General features: G+C 37.5%; 1 protein-coding gene across 1 annotated transcript in view; it reads right to left on the bottom strand.

Moving 5' to 3' along the window:
• Positions 1 to 789: 789 nt before the first annotated feature.
• Positions 790 to 20,029, bottom strand: part of RAB10 (RAB10, member RAS oncogene family) — a 96,314-nt gene continuing 77,074 nt past the window's right edge. The window contains exons 3-6 of the mRNA XM_036749663.1: positions 16,437 to 16,575; positions 7,502 to 7,591; positions 5,498 to 5,599; positions 790 to 3,403 (exon numbers count right to left, since the gene is read on the bottom strand). Of these exons, the coding sequence (XP_036605558.1) occupies positions 3,320 to 3,403; positions 5,498 to 5,599; positions 7,502 to 7,591; positions 16,437 to 16,575 (415 nt within the window). The 3' untranslated portion in view covers positions 790 to 3,319. The remainder of the gene's footprint in view (positions 3,404 to 5,497; positions 5,600 to 7,501; positions 7,592 to 16,436; positions 16,576 to 20,029) is intronic.

The raw sequence follows: 20,029 nt of genomic DNA, 5'->3' as shown, positions 1-20,029 counted from the left end.
AAGTTGGAAGGGATGGCTAACATGGACAAGTCAAGTTCCACAATGACCTCTATGAGCCAGAATATGCTACCAAATCCAATGAAATAGGGATAAATGCTGTCGTTTTGAAAAACAAAAATAAAACAAACCCAGTCACAAGTACAGGAGGGAGACAATGTTTCTTATGAACCTCCTTCTACACTGGCCAGACTATACCTGGAGTATAACGCTCACTTTGGGGTAAATTTTAGAGAACGAAAAAAGAATGGTCCATGATTTTAGCATTAGTTGGCCAATTTTTTCATCAATTTATAACCTGAGGTAGTGAATTCTTGTGATCGTATTTAGAGCCCAGAAGGACCTTAGATAGCTAATCCAGCTACCTTATTTTCACAGACGAGGAAATAAGCCCTAAAAGGTTCTGACTTTCCAAAGATCACAGAGGAAAGGCGCAGAGTTTTTATTTCAACTCTAAACCTGGTGCTTTTTTTCCACTGCAACACAAGGAATGCCTCACTAAAGGTCTCCTGAATGACCATTTCTTTGGACTGCTACAGATAGAGGTTAGACTAGATCTCCAAAGTTCTTTCTGAGATGCTATGACTTTTATGAAGTTGGGCACATCATTCAAGAGCTTTGATGTTTCTAGCTCTAGTTGTCTTTGTAAGAACCAACAGAAAACCGCCTAATCTTTTATATTCAACTTGTTTCAAAGTAATTTGTTTATTACTTTTGAACTGAAGGCTTTCCATTTCTTAAGGGAATTTATACCACATTCTTCTCTATAAATAAACGAAGGCCAAACCAGAGTTCAAAATCAAGTTTTTGTTTTTATATGAACAGAAGTAGACCATCTAGAAATATTTCAGTTTATTTAAATTGTTAAGTAGAATATGAAACCGAATCTGTAGCTAGTGCTGTACCAGAGGATGGACAAATGGGTCGGTGTTTGATGAAAACAGCATCTACACAGGAGCCCAATAGACTTACAGAAAAGGGGCTAAGCCCTAATATTAAGCAAATAAAAGCTCATGTTTTAAACAAAGATTATACAAAAATTGATTTATACTCCATTTTCCCTTTTTCGATATTTAGAAAGTGCAGATTTAACAAAAGGTAGCCACATCCTGCCTATTTACAATGCCGATTATAATTATTATGCAAACAATGAAACTGTCAGTCTATCACCCAAAATCCCAGTGTTTTATTTCTCACCTTAAGTCACCCAATTAAGCAGGTTTAACCAAGTGAAGATGGCAAAAAAAAAAAAAGCAATGTCCCTACCCCCATGTCCCCATAAAGCAAAAACAAAAAAACAAAAAACCATAAAACAACTTTACATGCCAGAGAAAAGGGAAACAAAAAATTCAAATGAAATTACTATGCTGACAGCAGGTCAAACCTAGAGCTTGGAGAAGGCTTTATACTGCCCTTTCAGTATTACAGTTAAAAAAAAAAAAGCGTATTTGGCAAGGCTGCTTCTATTAGTAGGAAGTATGATTAAATTGAGGGGAAAAAAAAGACACAAAGACACCCACCTATGAGGCTCAGAAAGGTACATTTTAGGGTGCTACTTGGAAAATCCATGGATATTTATGGCAGAAATCCTCCCTTGTTTGCATGAGCCAAGGGGACATTAACATGCTGTTCACGAAAAGGCAGGACTCCTTTTCAATGGGAGCTGCTGTCCTAAACTCAGCCTCTGCTAGAAATGAATCATGCTATTCAATAATTTCAACAAAGGTATCATCTTAGGATGCCAGCAGCAGAAGGAACTTAACTTGTGCTATTCTACTAAGCAAAAGCAGCAAAACAACTGGAAACATAAGAAAAAATAGGAGCAGGGCTAAAGATGGCTAGTGACCTTATATTTACATGAAGTACTTTTTGCTGTCAGTTTTCCAATCCATGCTAATTCAATTTTCCAAAAGGTTTTATAATTAAAAGAGATAAAACTAATTACAGCTGAGTTTCTGAATCTTAAGGTAAACAATCTTAACACTGGAAAAAATGTTTTGGGGAGGCCAAAGCTTAATACAACTAGCAATTTGTGGTGTTCAATTTGACCCTTGCCCTATTAAAAAAAAAAAGCTCACAAACCTTTTTTCTGGGCTACCAACCTGCTAGAGGAGTTGCCAAAATGGAGACCGTATAAATTTAGGCTAACTGATACATTGGGGAACTGAATACTCTATACACATAATTAGAAAGACAAACCACATCACCCTCCATTGAAACACTAGTGCATGCAAATAACTCTTCCGTTCTCAACGGATACATAGGAGGAGAACAAGGAGAGGAAGAGGTTGGGGAAAGGAAGGTAGGGGAAGGAGAGGAAATAAGGAGAGCTGGGAGAGAGCAGATGAGGGAAAGACACCAGTGAACTGACATTTGCTAGTGGGAAGTAGTTAGTAGGTATATTTGAGAGTTTATCTTGCAAGTTAAATCAGTGCTTTGTGTTAAACATAGCAAACATTGGTTTGCCCTCCTCTCCTTTTTTTAATTTAAAAAAAAATTTATAGCATGAAAGAAAAAAAAAAAAGCAAATAAAGCACTATGCAGGCAATGAGGTGGGATGGGGTTAGTGGCCGAGGAGAAGTAAAGACATCAGGAGCAGTCTTGAATTGCAAGGCCACTTTATAAGGAGACTCAGCAAATGGAAGTTACCGTTTCTGCATTATCTGTTGTCCTCAATTCAGTACACTGACAATCACAGCCAAGCAAACCACAAAAATTTCATATTTAAAAATGGTTACATCTGGATATGTCTCCTGCACATGCGTCCACCAGAACAAAAGGAAAAAAGAAACAAAAAACAAAAAAGTTTCTTTCCACATAAGGCACAGGACAAAATTAACCCCATTTAAACGTTCAAGGCGGAAATGAGAGTGTTTTCCTGTTTTTTTTTTTCTTTTGCTAATGCATGTCTACAGATTATAGGAACTCAAGCACATTATCCATAACAGAAATTCCACTGTTGTACAAAATAAAATTGTTAATTCTAACTTTTATTCTTATACAATTTGCAGAATAGAATCGAAATGATTGCTATAGGTTTTAATGTTGATAAGAACTGGACTATAATACAACCAAAACATAGTGGTGAGCTGAGCAAGTACATTTAAAAATGAAGTCACGGACATGATTCTTCTATACACTTTTGTTTGGAGAAAATTATATAGTCAGCAAGCAGTCATAAGATGGAAGAACAAAGAGAGGGCAGATAGTTGTTAAGATGTGGAAAAAAATGTTTGTTTAGGTTAAAAACGGACAGAGTGGTTTGTTTTGCAGCAAGAAGAGAAACGGTTGGTGGATGGCAATTGATGGAACAGGAGAACGCTCAGCAACATTTGCTCTTCCAGCCTGTTACTCCTCCTCCGCTGCTGATATCTACATTTTCACTGTTGGGCTCTTTTACAGGGGTCTGGAATAAATACACACAAGGAATTAACTGATGACAAAAATGCCAACAGAAGCAAAATTAATGTCAACAGAAGTATTTCCATAAATGTAAATTTTTTCAGTAAGATAATAGCAAATGCAAACCTAGTGGGTTAAAGCAATGAATCAGACAACTTGGGTACGTCATTTTGAGAAAGGTCTGGAAGACTAAGGACTAGATCACTCACCCACCTGACTCTACCAAGTCTGTGAAATCGCCCTCCTCTGTGAAGAATGCCTGTACAAATTAGTAGACCTTTAAAGGAATGGCATCTTTTAGCCATTCCCACTGAATACCTATTGTTATTTTCTGCCCTAAAAAGGTTTAAAGGGCTGTTGTGAGGAAAATTTTGTGAACTTTACTTACAGAAATGTGATTTTTATACTGATCAATACTTTTACTACCTGCATATCCTTCCCTATATCTGTGCAGTCCATGCTATATCCGATTATAAGCTCCTTAAGAGACACGAATCACATCAGTGTCGTGGCCTATAATCACCCGATACCTTACAGTCCTGAATGATAACCTCAAAGCAGGTTAAATAGGTTATATCTCAAAAGGTTATAAATCAATTGTTCCTATGTCAATGTGCATTTAGAGTGCTATAAACAATACAGTCACCGGTGGTTAGGTCCCCAATTAAAATGGCAAAAATCTTAAAGTCTAAAATAGCTACAATTAATTTTTTACTTCCTCCTTGAAATAACACACAATGTCATTTCTTCACCCATAATGGATATAGGAAATACCTTCTTCCTATCACCAAGGAGAAACTATCTCTGGAAAAAAAAATAAATCAGCTGTTCCATGTATGGGTATTTTGGAAATTCTTACTCCTCACAGCCTGCCTTTTCTTTTACTTGCTTTCTATTATAGAGGTCCTTGTTTTCTAAAAGGAAAAGTGCATCTTGACTGGAACAAAAGTTTTAAAATGAATCGTGACAAAGGTATCTAATCAGACATTTCCCCTGATTCCGCTGAGACCATTCTAGTGCCCCTCCTCTAAGATGCTAAGACAAAGCAGGAGGGTCTGTCAATGGCTGACAGCAGCCAGGCAATAATGGCGCTGCAGGGACCCTAAGCAACTGCTGCAGCACAGGAAGCAAGACCAACTGTATAGAATATATGACGGATTTTAGTTTTTTTAGTTAGTTAACATTCTCCTAAGGAGAGGGGATCTATGACCTACACACAGTACACAGGTAAGTACATCCATGTGAATATGAGGAAGAATGGAGAGGAAGGCAGGACAAGCTTCTTTTGGGAGGTGGCAGGTACCAAGGCCAGGCCTGAAGTAACCTAGAGATTCTGAAAGCTGGAGGTGAGCAGGGAGAGCAGCTGAAGTATGGGAAACAGCTTATGCAAAGGCATGGAATGCTGAGTTCTGGGGGCAGTAAGGTGAGTCTGGGACTTTGGGAACAGGTTGTTTGAAAGGGATGAATTTTTATAAGCCTGGAGGGCTAAAGCTAGACTGTGAAGGGCTTTAAACACTGATGTGAAGTGTCTGTAGTGTATCTGCTGAAGGTCAGTGAGCAGGGGAGGGACAAAGTTAAGCAATTTCTACTTTAGGAAGACTGACAGCAGTGTGGAGAATGGATAGTGGTATCACTCTTCTCCCATCACCTAATGAGAGGCCAGCTCCTTCCTGCCCTCCTCTAAAGGGAAATTCAGCTGAAGCAGTAAGTGCCATACATGTACAGAGATAAATGAACCATGGAGTGACATGGAGAAAACAGAGAAGGAAGGGAGAGAGTGGAAAGGGGAGAAGAGAAAAGGGCATGGGACAGAAGCTCAGAAGATTCCCATGATCAGAGGGCAACAAGTCACCCTATGGGCCTCAGTTTCTTTATAAGATGTGAGTCTGAACTAGGTCACTTCCAGCATCACATTTCATATGCATAAATCACCAAAAAAACCCTTCACTTTATATCTAGGTCAGTCTCAATATAGTAAAGGTGAATCTCAAAAAAGTCAGTTTACTGGATTTATTTTGCGTAACAGAATGCTTTTAAAGTATTCAAATTAGTTACCTTAAGTATTATTAAGTTAAAAAAAATACACCCCAAAACTTACCTTTCGAAGTATGTCTTCTGCTAATGTGAGGAATGCCTTCTCAATGTTTATATTTGCTTTTGCACTAGTCTCAAAAAACCTAATACCATGCTCCCTTGCAATCTAAAAGAGAAAGAAGCAAAATGACCATCACAGGAAGAATAATCTAGCATAAACTCTCCACTGATACATATACAATGAGCAATTTTATGAAGGTGATAATATTTAGGGTTGGCCCTAAAAAAGCCAAAGACAGAAGGATATAACTATATTTCAGCTCTACTGAGAAATAAACTTGAGAGGACCAGAGTGACATCTTTTCTTTTTTTTTGGTTTTACTGTTACATGCTTCTAGTGTTCCTAGCCATGATTAGATAGAATGTGTGGAAAAAATTCAGGTGCCTAAAATTAAGGTGCCTACTAAACTACTTGTTTGCACAAGTGTCTGATACATAGTAGGGGTTTAATAAATGCTTGTTGACTAATTGCCCAGTTTCTCAAATCATTAGTTTTAGTGAGTGCACAATTATTAAATATTTCTGACCCTTTTATAGTCTATGAATCTCAAAAGTAAGTTATATTTGGTATCAGATTCCAACAATACAGACCCAAAGTAGAATATGCCCTTTAATGTAGAATAAGACTTTGAAACTAAATTTTAATGAGCATTAAATATTCCTTTATTCAACAAATGAATATTAAATGACTATTTTATACAATGAATTATGAATTGGCCCACAATTTTCTTTTTCATATATGAGCTGGACATGGAGTGAGGAATGGCTATTTTGAAGTGGTTTGCATTTTTTCTACTTTCTAATTTATGTTATAAAGCAGGACAGGGTTGATCATCTTAAATCCCAGTTACCTTGCATTAATAATTGCTACCCCATGGCACAAACAAAAGTACTTGGTGGGATGAGTGGTCTCCAAGCATGGTCATATATGTATGTGAATGGCTTGGCATTAACAATTACCACTACTGTAATAACAAATGAAAGAACATTTCTTGACACTGTGCCAGTAATATCTTTTCCATATAAGATAATGGGAGAGGGGGGGGGGCGCTGATACTGTATTTCTTAAAGTCTGGAAGATATATTGGGAAAACAGAAGAATTGAGAGTCAAGGCAATTACTCACCGGGTACAGGCAACCATAACTAACTGAACAGTGATCAGTGAGTTTTTGATCTAAGTGACTAATGGCATATTTGTTCTTTCTCCTGAATCTAGTCCTGCACCAACAGCTTTTGTACATAACTCTGTTCTTAGTATTCTGAACTTAGCATCTATGTTATTCTATCTTGTGGCCCGTGGGCCTCATGCAGTGCAATTTATGCAGCCCGACTACGAGCATAGAAATTTACATAAATGCTTTAGTAAATGAAGCCGAGCTATCACAGAGCTCTCGCTGAAATGGCAAATCAAAATATATTGTCTATTGTTTCAATAAAAACCTAAGGTTGGACAGCCCTGTTGTACATAATCAAATATTTTCTATGCAGTTGGCTCCTATACGCCTGTGTCCTTTTTATATGTCTTATTACCTTATACTAATATAACATAGTTATTTATGAATCCATCAGGCTGACAAGAGGATAGAGAGGAAGAAATCCACCCTTCCTACTGGCCTAGAGATCACCTGTAAACATAGACTTAAAACGGTATTAACACAAAGACCTGCGCATCAGGACTGAGGTCTACTTGGAGACTGACCAAATGCCACTCCAAGAAATCTGACCTAGCTGATACTGGCCCTTCATAACTATGTGATACTAAAAAAAAAGGTGGTGGTAGACTACAAAAGGAAGCAAGCTATCCCAGTCCTGTCCTTTGACTAGACAAGATGTGGGACACTCTCAGCTGGCTGGACAAACATGTTTCATTTAGTTATGTGGCTGATGTGAAGAACTTCTCTTGACTATCTGCATTAAACGAGTATATCTCTGCTGTCATGCTAAAGTTTTTCCCCCAAACCCTGAAAGAAAAATGAGATAACATTAATTTCATTCAGGACTCGTTACCTGTTCTCCTTTTGATTTAGGTACAACTCTTTTATCTTCCATGTCACACTTGTTTCCTAGCAGCATCCTTTCCACATCTTCATTGGCATGCTACAACAGAAAAAATTTTTACTTTTCTAAAATATATTTGCCAAGTTTTGACAAAAGCATTAATCTTTTTCAAAATAATTAAAACAGCTTCAGTTTAATGTGTTTAATATGCTAATATTTTATTTATAAAATTTTATATATAATTTATATATGTAATATAAAATATATTTTCATATGTATAATATAAAATTTACCTCATTGGAGCCTTACAACAAACCTGAAATAGGTGTACAAATATTATGCCTGCCCATCAGACACCCGAAGAAATCCTCACAAGTTAAATGACTTATCTGAGGCCACATGTGATGACCTCTTTTGCGAGGTGAGTGCATATCATCTTCTTTGAATTAGAAGAGGGCATCTTGGAACTGTTACACTTAAATAATACAAGCTATAAAGCTATAATTTAAGTTGCCACAAATTCCTCTTTTATCTAAAAACAAACACAACTTCCCCCCACCCCCCCCCAAAAAAACTACAGGGATATCCCTGACAAACACAGCAGGCATTTAATAAATGTTTACTGATTGATTTATTGACTGATGAAGAAGTTGAAAAAATATTGAACATGGCATCAGAAAACCTACATTTGAGCCTCTGTTTCCCTATCTATGGAGAAAACATTTGTACTACCTATCTCACAGGGCTGTTGTAAGGATAAAGTGAGAAAAAAAGGACTTGTAAATCTTAAAGTATGATACATAAATCATGACACAGTAAAATGCTGAATTTGGAGTCAGAAGACAGTAAATGACAGCCAAAATCTGAACTATCTAGATCCCACTGGTCAAGTCCCTTAAACTCCCTGGACCTCAGTTTCCACATCTGTAAAATGAGGGGTCAGATAGGTGACCTTTAATTTGTAAAGCTATTACTCATCCCTTCTTTCAACTCTAGAACTATGATACTATAAATGTAAACCTCTATTTTCTAGATATTACCACCAAAACATGCCACAGTGCAGAAACTAGGGCTGAATTCAGCTGTCATCTTGAAGACTCTCTTAGTCTCAAACTTTCAATTTTGCAGATTAGAAAACTGAAGTCCAGAGTGATTTAAATGACTTACTTGTCAACAGAGGTAGAAAGCTGGCAAAGCCAGTTCTTTGACTCCAAATCTAATGTTTTGGACAGAAGAGAAAACCCCATACAGAAACATCAAAATCCACATTTAGGGAGTGTTAATTTTCTTATTCCACATATAACACCAAAAAAAAAAAAAAACATTTACATATACAAGCAAAACACAAAAAGATGATTGTATATGAAACTGCAACTGTCCTCTATACATAGCTTCCTTTCTTTTTGTGTGTTTTTCATTTACAAAGTGCTTTTCTCACACTATCTTCCCATGTGGTAGATAATGCAAATATTGTTCCCATTTTAAAGATGAAGAATATGATATTCAGAATTCAAGCAACTTGCCCCCAGTCACGCAAGTAATAAAACATCAGCACTTATAACCAGAATTTGTGGCACAAACATTTTTCACTTTCATAATCAAATTATGCCTATTCTTAGAAGATTCAGAATTTGAATGCTTCAGGGATTAGAGTCAATGTGGCTTCAGTCAGCCTTTCCCTGGAAATATTTTCAAATCATTAAATAGAAAAAAGGGAAGAAAACAAGGTAAGTGAGCCTGAAATGAAGGCTACAAAGAGGTGTTCACAATTTTGGCAGATGTATTTTATCATGAGAAAACAATGGTAAAACAAGCAGGATGTGAAAGGAACAAAGGGGGGGGGGGGCGGCGGCGGCCCTCTTGTCACAGGCAAGTACAAGTATCCTTTACTTAAGAGAATTCTAGTGTTAAGGGATTAAATAATCAAGCCACATTTATATTAAGGAAAAAGGCCTTCTCTCTTCTTATAGAATTTGGGAGTTCCATACTACCGTCTTATTCCTGTTAACATCACTAAATGGAATAGACCAATCTACTCCTAACATGCCCCAGCTAACCTCGAAGTAAATAATACTGTGGATGTGACACCATGAGGAACACAGACACAAACCAGTAAAATGCCGATGATTGGGGAATATTGAGATGTTGCTTAACAACTATATTCCAGCAGACAGATGTGAGCCTTCACTGTTAAACAAAGATGGCTACTTCAGTCCTTAACTCCAATGTGTTATCTCCTTTTCACAGGTAGCAATGTAAAGTATACAGGGATTAAGATGTATTGACTGTTGTGTTCAGCTGTAAACAAAGCAAATTCAAGTGGTGAGAAAGGTGCCAAAAAGTAAAGGAATTACACTGGGTGTTTGTGTTGGTAAGCAAAATGGGCTCCTTAGCACTTAGTTCAACCAAGTGCCCTTGAATAGTTTGGCTTTTGTTCCCTTTGAGTAATCCAGTGTATTTCATTGAGTGTTACTAAGTGCTAAGCCCCAGGCCCAAACCCCTATTAGGCGGAAAACCTACGTGGGTGTGGATTGGCAACTAAGGTGGGGCCCAATGTGGGGCTAACTCCAGGGAGGGCCTAGTTTACATGTCTGGGACAGCAGAGGCTCTTAGACCATGCAGGTTTAAGTCGCCTCTTTGTGACGATTTTAGGACACGTGGGTGAATTGCATGTGTGACTCACCCCTGACGCTGAAAAAGATATAAAACCAGGGGTTGGCCTCCTCTTCCTTGGAGCTCATTCCCGAAGCAGTGGTGGCCTGTGTGACTCTGGGCCAGCCCTCGTTCTGAGCTCCCGGGCTGAACCTAGATGTTGGTAACTATGAATTGTATTGGGTCTGTCTGTAGATGTTTGTAATTTGTTTGTAATTTGCTCTGAAGTTCAGTGTGCTGGTCTCTTCCCCTGAACTAAGTGAATGATATTTGTATGCTGAATTAAAGTAAGCTTGTCAACCCCTTCACCTTGCTTTCCTTAGTTAAGCAGATCAAAAGAACCTGTGGTGTTGGCAGCTTTCTGGGTGCTGGCTGAGGGTGGATCTTACACCCCCACAGAAGCTGCTAGCCAGATTGTTGAAACAGTGTTGAGGCAGTCTTTGGCTAGTGGGAGGAAAAGCAACTAGCTAAATTGCTGAAGTCTCATTTTTAGGGGAAAATTAATGAAGACAAATGAAACAGTTAACTCACTACCGGAGCTGGAGGTACTATATTTCTTTCATATTTTACTTTGTAGAACTGATAGTTCAGCATTATTCAAGCTTTATCATAAAGCTGTAGCCATTACTGGATTTTCTTCATAGTGGTACAACTCAGTATCACAAGTCATGCACGATACTATTCACAAGGTACTCAGCTAGATAAAATGTGTTGTGACATTGAGAGGAAATAAATTATGATTCTTGTTTAAATTCCCCATCAAGACAGTGGTCCTTTGTGATGTGTCTACTGAATAACACAGAGCTTCCTTTTATCTCACTGATTAAGGCATTCTCCAAATGGCCAGTATGGTAGTTACTCAGCTTATTATTAGTATGTCCTAACCTGTCCTTGGAGCATGAATGAGCAAAATATACAAACTTCCAATTGTGTTATTTTCCATATCCATGACTTATTTGTTCCCACATCTAAAACCTTAAGTTTTTTTGTGCCTTGGTTTTAAATTGTCTACAATATAAAAATCCCAAGTATCATATTCCAATATTACCTCCTCTCCTCAATGTAAGTAAGTACCATGGGCCTACCACCAGTGGGGTTCCAGTGGCACAACTTCATTTATTAGGGCACAAAGACACAGTGACTACATCTGGATACCCTTGTAACATGACCTGAACTCCCATGTTTTTATAGGGCCCTTCTGCATGTGTCCCAGGGGTTCTCAGCCACTGCAAGGGGATATGTAGTTCCTGAAACAGTCAAGATTTTAAATTTCCTACTAAGGGTGACTTTGAGTTAGTTTACAAGCATAGGCATTGGAACTATGATTCCAAGGTACTGCTTGTGACTCTGGTCTTCCACTACTGCTAAATGATCATTCATTTGTCCCCTGGGATATTGTTCCCACTTCCCAAAGGATAAGTACCTATGGATACAGGTATACACAGACTTCTAAGAGTATGTGAGTGATGGTAGATGGGAGAAAGTAAAGGATGAGAAGGCAGGGGCTAGATGGAAGAACACAATTAAACATACAACCAGTGGATGAATAAGAAAAAAAGGATCAAAGTAACCACAGGCCTCTAGTTCCAACAGATCTTACTATTAATTCATTTGCCAACTGGCATCTAAAAAAACCCCACAAATTTGACTGATTAACCCAAGTCTTCAAATTCAGCTTTAAGATGTGGGTAATTGGGGCAGCTAGGTGGCGCAGTGAGTAGAGCACCGGCCCTGGAGTCAGAAGGACCTGAGTTCAAATCCGACCTCAGACACTTGACACGCTTAGTAGCTATGTGACCATGGGTAAGTCACTTAACCCCAAATGCCCTGCCTTCCTCCCTCCAAAAAAACAACAACAACAAAAAACATGTGTGTGATTATGGGACGATTAACTCCACCAGTATGGAATTCAAGATAGTATATGTTTACACTTCAGAAATCCATGATTTCACTGGTGTATATACACTTCCCTCCACTAGGAACAGCCCTCTTCACATTTTAGTAGGTGGTCTTCAGGAGTTGCTGTGGAGACTTTCTCTACCAAATCACCACATAGTGGGCTAACCTCCTCTTGATGAGCCTCTCTGAAATAAAACTATCCTAATCTTCATATAATACACAAAGTCCATTGCAAGGCCTGTTTTTAAAACCTTGGTATGACTTGTCTTGACTTGGTTCTTTCAAATCAGTCAAATTAAAACAAAGGCACTTGTTTTTCAAGGTGAATGTTAAAACCTTTGAAATTGGGCTCTTAAGCATTGTAGAGAAAAATACTATTTTTTAAAAGAAATTTTAGAAAGTACCTGTGATGTACATGGCACGATCACAGGGAAGGAACCAATATTCCATAATCTCATGCTTGTCTCTTATACCTATGTAAAAATGGGAATGCTGAAGACCCAGACTTTCATTTTCCTTTTATTTTCAGAATTAACCAGTTAACTAAACAATCAGGCATGATTCAAACCTCTCAGAAGCTAGAAAACATAAACTTGTGTGGGCTGAGTTTTTAAGTGTTTACAATACACACTGGGAGAAGTTTGGTTGACCTTGGCAAAATTAAGTGTAGAGGCCACTAAATAAGTTATTTTCTATGTGTCTTTGATATCTGTTTATAAAACACAAAAGTTAAGAGTCAAATCTAGCAAAGAATACAAAGAATCAAAAGGAATAATTTCTTGGTTCCATGTACTCTATGCTGAGTAAATTAAATTAAATTGCAAAAACTAACATCTTCAAGATTAACTGCACTGAAAAAGATCTATTTTTTTTTTCAAAAAACAAAACAATATCCTTGTGTTCTTTCAAATTCCAGGCTAATACCTCTGAAACACTAGCCCCAGATCACTTTAGTCTGCTCACATTGCCTTCACTTTCTCAGCCTGAAATCTATGTCACTGGTTCAGTCTAGACAGCATTTAAATCTTGGATGGTAACAAAGATATGAAAAATTTGTGGCCTGGTGCTCCACAGCCTGTGTAGAAATTAAATGAGAATATAACAAATTCTTGGCTTTAACATACAGATTATTTTATAAAACATTTTATGCCCAATAGATATTGCTGTAGATTATTGCCTACTATGTGCAAAGAACTGTGGATACCAAAAAAAAAAAAAAAAACCCAGTCCCTGTTCTCAAGGAGCTCACAGTCCAATGGAGGAAAGTCTGTTAACAGATGGCACTAACATGCAAAAAACTTAAGTACAGGATAAATTGGAAATAGTCGAGAGGAGAGGCCCAAGAATTAAAGGGGCTCAAGAAAAGCTTTCTATAGAAGGTACAATTTTAGCTGTGACTTGAAGGAAGCCAGGGGACAGAGATGAGGAAGGAGAGCACTGTAGTATTGGGAGACAGCCAGTAAAAGCACTCCAAATCAAAAGAGTATTTCATTCAACAGACAGCAAGGAGGTGAGAGTCACTGGATAGCAGAATATCTGTGGGGAGTGTAAAGAGACAGGAGAGGGAGGTAGGTTATGAAAGGCTCTGAGTGCCACACAGAAGATTTTATATTTTGATCCTAGAGGTGAAAGAAAGCCATTGAGTTAACTGGGTAGGGGAGGTTGACAAGGTCAGACCTATGCTTTAGGACGATGCCTGAGGGAGAGATTTCTTGTCAGGCAGAACAAAAAGATTATTGCAAATAGTCAGGGTGTGTGGTGATGAGGACCTACCTGCACCAGAATGCAGGGCAAAGTCAAAGGAGAGAAGAGGGCATATTTGAGAAAGGTTACAAAACCGACAGGTCTTGGCAAGAGATCAGATATGGGGACTGAGAGAAAGTAAGGAGTTGAGGATGACAACTAGGTTGTATACTTGTATGACTGGGAGGATGATGGTACTCTCAAACACTAATCAAGAAGTTAAGAAGAGAAGTGGGTTTGGGGGAAAAGATAATGAGTTCAATGAGTTCGACTTTGGACATGTTAAGTTTAAGATGTCTATAGGACATCTAATTTGATTATGTTCAATCATAATATCTAGTTCAAGATGTCTATCTCCAGTTGGAGATATAAGACTAGGTCTAGATCAGCAGAAAAATTAGGGATGGATAAGTACTTTGTGAATCATTAAGCATAAATTAAGTATAGAGGTGATCACTGAATCCAGGGGGGCTGATGAAAACACCAAGTAAAATAGTATATAGAGAGAAGAGTCCAAAACAGAACCCTGAGGAACATCCACAGAAATGACCTGGATGAATATCCAGTAAATGAGACAAGTAAAACCAGGAAAGAGAAATGTCATGAAAACCCAGAGAGAAGAGAGTAATTGATAATTACAAAACTGGTATTAACTTTGGAGAGAGCATTTTCTGTTGAACGATGAGGTCAGAAGACAGACTATACAGAGTTATGAAGAGTGAGAAGAGAAGTGGAGACACCTATTGTAGATGGCCTTCTCAAGTCTAGCCAGAGAAAGGTGGAGAGGTAAAGGACGATAGCTACCAGAAATAGATAGACAAAGTGAGGCTTTTTTGAGGATAGGTTTGTTTGTAGAAAGTAGGGAAGCAGTCAGTAGAATGGGAAGAGATTGAAAATAAGTGAGAGTAGGCATAATTTATTGGAAAAGATGGATGGAATGGGACCACTTGTCCATGTTGAGGGGTTTACTTTGACAAGAATTAGACACCTCAAATAAAACAGGGGTGATAATGGCACAAAGGTATCTGGGTGATGTGAGATGAAGAAGAGGGAGCTCTCAGAGAATCATGGGAGGCCTGAGGAGGTATAAAAAGGTTTGGAGGAGTTGTTTATGGTAGGTGGGAAAGTAAATCAATTAGGGAGGTGTAAAAGGATTGCCTTGCAGCAGAGTGAGGGCTCAGGTGTGATTACATAACATAAATTTGTAGTGGACCCGGTCATTACGGTTTTATAACTTTTTCTCTAGCTTTTTTCAGCAGCACATGTGTAGAAGCAAAGGCAGTGGACGGCAGGAGTAATTCAACTGTGAGGTTTTTCAGGGCAAGTTCAGCCACACAAAAAAGTAGCAAGGGACTTAAGTGAAGACCAACAGTGTAGAGTTGAACTGGTTCATCAAGAGGTCAAAATAGGGAAAGGAGGAGAGTATAGTAAATATAGGGGTGGTAGCCTGAGGAAAAACTGAGGGGTTATGGGACTGGAGGTCACAATGAGGGCAAAGAAGTGTTTGGGGTTGTATGGCAGAGGGAGAGGCTAAATGACAGAGTTATAATACAACTATTCATAATTAATATGAAGGAATTGAGGGGATTAGGACAGCAAGTGGTTAATTGTGGGAACTGAGTGAATCACACCGACTCCATCTTCTGACTTAATTCTGGAGCTAGCTCAGTTCCTTTTCTATTCAATTATGGGCCTAGTCCAAATTCTGTCTTGTGAGAGAAGTTTATTCAATTGTGGGAATTGGGAGAAAACCTTATTGCATTAGCCCTGAATGGCTGAGAAACTGGACTATTTCTATCCGCTGTTTGGAGACACTTCACCAAGGACCTAGGTTATTCTGATCAGTCAGACCCAAAGCCTGATACAAGGATTTTTCTCACAATTGTACATCTCAAGCAATCCATGGGTCATCTTATGATTTCAGGGAATTTCCCTTGTTTACTCTGCCCCTCCTAACCTGGAAAGTTACTAATCTTTCATCCAATTAGAAGTCAGATTACCTAATGTTGTATTGTTTCCATTTAATTAATTGGTCTTATTTGATTAACTGTTTTTAAGGCATAAGTCTGTCTCCCCTATATTTGTGTTCCAGCTCTAAGCAAAGGAAGGGGCCTGGTCCTGATTGGTTAGGCAATTTGCATGCACTATTTAATAAATTTATGGGTAAATTGAACCTTTGTTTCTTCAGTCATTTCACCTTTAACCTTTCACAAACAGTAGTAGTAGGCAGTAGTGGACACAAGAAGTATTAACTAATAGGTAAGGCTGGCGTTTCATATCAATAAGGCAATAACATGTCTTTTTCCTTGACTTCACTCTGGTTAAAACGTACAATGGAGCTTTATAATAAAACTCTTCAGCACCTTTACCAAAGGGCCACCTTAAATATGAATGTCATATAAAAGGCATGGAACTTTGCAGTAACCAAGCTTCCCTTAATAAGGATCAAGATAAATTCACCTTAGTGTCCAAGCGTGATTCTAATGTTCTAAAAAACCTCAATGATTTAAGTTTTTTAAAAGATGGAATACTCTCCTAACATAGCTAGACAATACCAAATAAAGTCTAGAAAAGATCAGCCTGATTAGAATTTTTCCCAATCAAAAACATAAATTCATGAAGGAACCAAATACTCCTGTTTTAGTCTTACCTCATCTATGTTTCTAAGCCATTTGCTGATGTTTTCAAAACTTTTACCATTGGTGATGTCATACACTAGCATGATTCCCATAGCTCCTCTGTAGTAGGAGGTGGTGATGGTGTGAAATCGCTCCTGTCCTGCTGTATCCCTGGAAATAAACACCCATAATTAACATATTATGCATTTAAATAGTAATATCTTAAAGAGAATCTTATATAATATATAGATATATATGTGCATACATATAAATTGGCCATTCATAAGCTAATATGTAAGTAGCAAAGTAGAAATCATCACTCTTAGCACTTTAGAATATTTTAGATCTTAGGCAAGATCATAGGATCACACATCTTCAACTACAAGGGACTTAAGCATCTGTCGAGCCCAACCCCCCATTTTAGAAATGAGGAAGGTCCAGGGAAGATAAGTGACTTACCCAGAGTTAAAAGGTAGTAAGAAGCAGATGGAACAAGTATATAATCTCAACCAAAGGTGGTAACAGTAATCAGGTAAGTACCAAGAGAAAAATTAATTAGCACCAAAATAGGAGAACTAATAAGATTATCATTTCCCCCCTTTACCTGATAGTATAAAAGCAATTATAATTGGACTTCATACGAAAATGGAGAACTAATTGATATAAAAAAGACTTTGATAAAGTTTAATGACAATTCCTGATTTAGAACCTGATCTTATTGTCACTTTAAGAAGTTGATAGGCTCTGGGTACTGTGACCAGATTATATCACTCCTTTAAAAATTTTGTTGGTTTGCTTTTTTTTGTTTTTTTTTTTTTTTTTTTTGGGGGGGGGGGAGATAGAATTTAGGTTAGTCAAATCTTATATATACACAACACATTTGTATCATCAACCATGTAAATGAACAAGATTAAAAGTTAGTGATGAATTCATTACAAACCAATAAAAAGAAATTCAACAACACTCCAATTTTTAACTTGCTCTACAATTTTAAAACACAATATAGCTTTGGCACATGTAGCTTTTAAAGGTCACCTATGTACCAAATAGTGTAACAAATTAAACACCTGCACCAAGAATGTAGTACCTATATAAAAGATGTTTAATAAAAGTCTGTTTCATTTATTTGTTGAATCTGGGGATATATCAGTTTGAGTTTAAATTAGTATAGTTTAGTGCTACCAAGTGAGCTTAATAAGCCTTGGCCAGCCAATTCATTAATTTATGATACAGGAGTCAGCAACTTTTGGAACAGGTTAAATCCCAGCCCCTTCTCTCTCACATACCCTTACTTTTGAATTTAGGCCATCACCAAACACTAATTTAATAAGCACCTGAGTTGTGGATACAGCAGGATATGAAACTGTACTAGCATTCTGAATGCTGGCATCTCCAGCTACTCTGGCCATCATGGGGAAAGGAAGGTAGGAAGAGTTTACAATATCTTCAGGTCACTTCCTTAGAATTTGTTCATTAACAGAGTCCTGGTACAGGTGTTTTTGCCATCTGACAAGAATGAGGTGCTTCCAGCACAGAACTATCTCATAATCCAATAGTCAACCTGCTTAAGGTCAAGCTGCAGTGTACTTAGTCAATGCAACTGAAAACTTTAAAAAGCTGAACTACAGTAGAGTACAACAGCTGTGGTGTAGGAGGATTAGAGGATCCACAATTCAATTATCTTTAAAGTAATAACTATTTAGGGAAAACATCTAAAATGCCGTAAACGTACACACCCACCAACCACTTTCTGCATATTATACACAATTAGCAAATTATATACACAATTCTATGCCTATCTGTGACTAAATTCTTCACCCAGAAAACACTACCAAAAATGGATCATGAAGCTAAATGTGAATCTACAGTACCTGTAAACTATCTTTCTCTTGACTACCCCAACTTTCTGGATAAGGTTCCCATTAATCCTTCAAAGGACTCTCATTTCTAAATAACCCCTCCATTTCCAAAAGATCCTGTCCCTATGATCCATACACTCTTCTGTGAAGTTTTTTTTTTGGTGGCCATCTGCAAACTGTTGGGAAAAGAACTGTTTACCTATAACCAATTAAAGCTTAATAAAAATGAATTCTTCTTCTCTACCAACTCCAAGTCAGAAAAATTATGTTTTTAAGTCTTAGGTGCAGTGTTGTGATCAGGCCTGAAGACACAACTAGTTTTTGGCTAAAGTCAAGTACAATTACTTACTATAGATTTTAGGAGACAATATTTCACATAGCTTACAGAAAGGAAGGCTAGGATCCCATGACCTAAGTTTATATAGGGGAAGCTGACTCAGAAAAATGATATGTTCAAGAATGAAATTCTGAAGACAATCAATAAGATTCTGATAAGGAAGAAAAGGAGAATCTGTCAAAAAAGACAAAAAGAATTGAATAGGGCTGTCTAAAGACTCCAGTATAAATCCCAGCTTGGCCACTTCCTCTAATGATCCTGAACGAGTTGTTTAATGTTGCAGAGCTAGTTATTTCTTTTATAAAATGAGAGGTATGGACTAGGTGATCTCTGTGATCCTCTCCAACTATAAGATTCTGTGAAATGAAATGCTTCTTTTGAGCCAAAGGCAGATATTTGAATTGTGACCAAGTCCTACAATATGCTCAGAACAGCTCTTAGATTCACCATAATCCAAGCTCCAATTCAATTCGAAATATTAAGTGCTTACTATGTTCAAGGCACTGTATTAGGGATATAAGATAATATATATTTCAAAGTGACTAATCTAACTACATCAGTTATGAAAGTGAAAGACTGAGAACTGTTAATCTATGCAACATAAGCAATTTTTGAAATGGAAAGAATTAAGATCAGATATTTCCAAATATATAAAATATTTCATTAAGAAAGAGATTAATTCTGATAAGTTACCTAGAAAAGGAAATTCTAACAAATTGTTTTTTCTACTCAGACGAAGAGTGCTATGTACCCTAAGTCCAAATCATAGCTAAACAAGAATTTTTTCTACAATGTATCTGATATGAACTCATTGTCTATAGACCTCCAAGGGAGCAAACCAAATACTGCTTAAAACAGTCCTTTTCACTTTGAAATACACAGTTCTAATTATTAGGAAGTTGTTGCTTATAATGAGCCTAAATGTCTCTCTCTTAAACTTTCACCATTCATCTTATTTCTGCCCTCTTGGACCAAGCAGAATAAATCTCACCTTTCTTCCAGATGATGGTCACTCAAATATTTCAACAGATTTATCATGTTCTCCCTTAAGCATTCTCTTCTTCAAGTTAAACTTATTATTCCTTCAACTGATCCTTACATGACATAAATTCAAGGACCTCCGTCATCCTGGCTGCCCTCCTCTAGACTCTTTCCATTTTATCTACATCATTCTGAAAAGGTAGGGCCCATAAATGAACAGAATACTTCTGATACTGTTTGAGCAAGATAGCACATAGTGGGACTAATCTTTTCCTAATCTGGTTTAAGAAAATGTTAGCTTTTGGGGGATTCTTGATCATAGTATTGACTTGATAAAGGCACCTATGGATTATCTGGTTTATCGGATTTGAAAATGACACCAAGCTGGGAAAGAAAATTGACACGTTGGACGACAGAATCAGGATTCAAAAATACCTGGACAGGCTAG

The sequence above is a fragment of the Trichosurus vulpecula genome, chromosome 3 (genome assembly GCF_011100635.1).
Source record: "Trichosurus vulpecula isolate mTriVul1 chromosome 3, mTriVul1.pri, whole genome shotgun sequence".
NCBI lineage: Eukaryota > Metazoa > Chordata > Mammalia > Diprotodontia > Phalangeridae > Trichosurus > Trichosurus vulpecula.
Note: the sequence above shows the minus strand (reverse complement) of the source record. Positions and strands in the feature narration are given on the sequence as shown.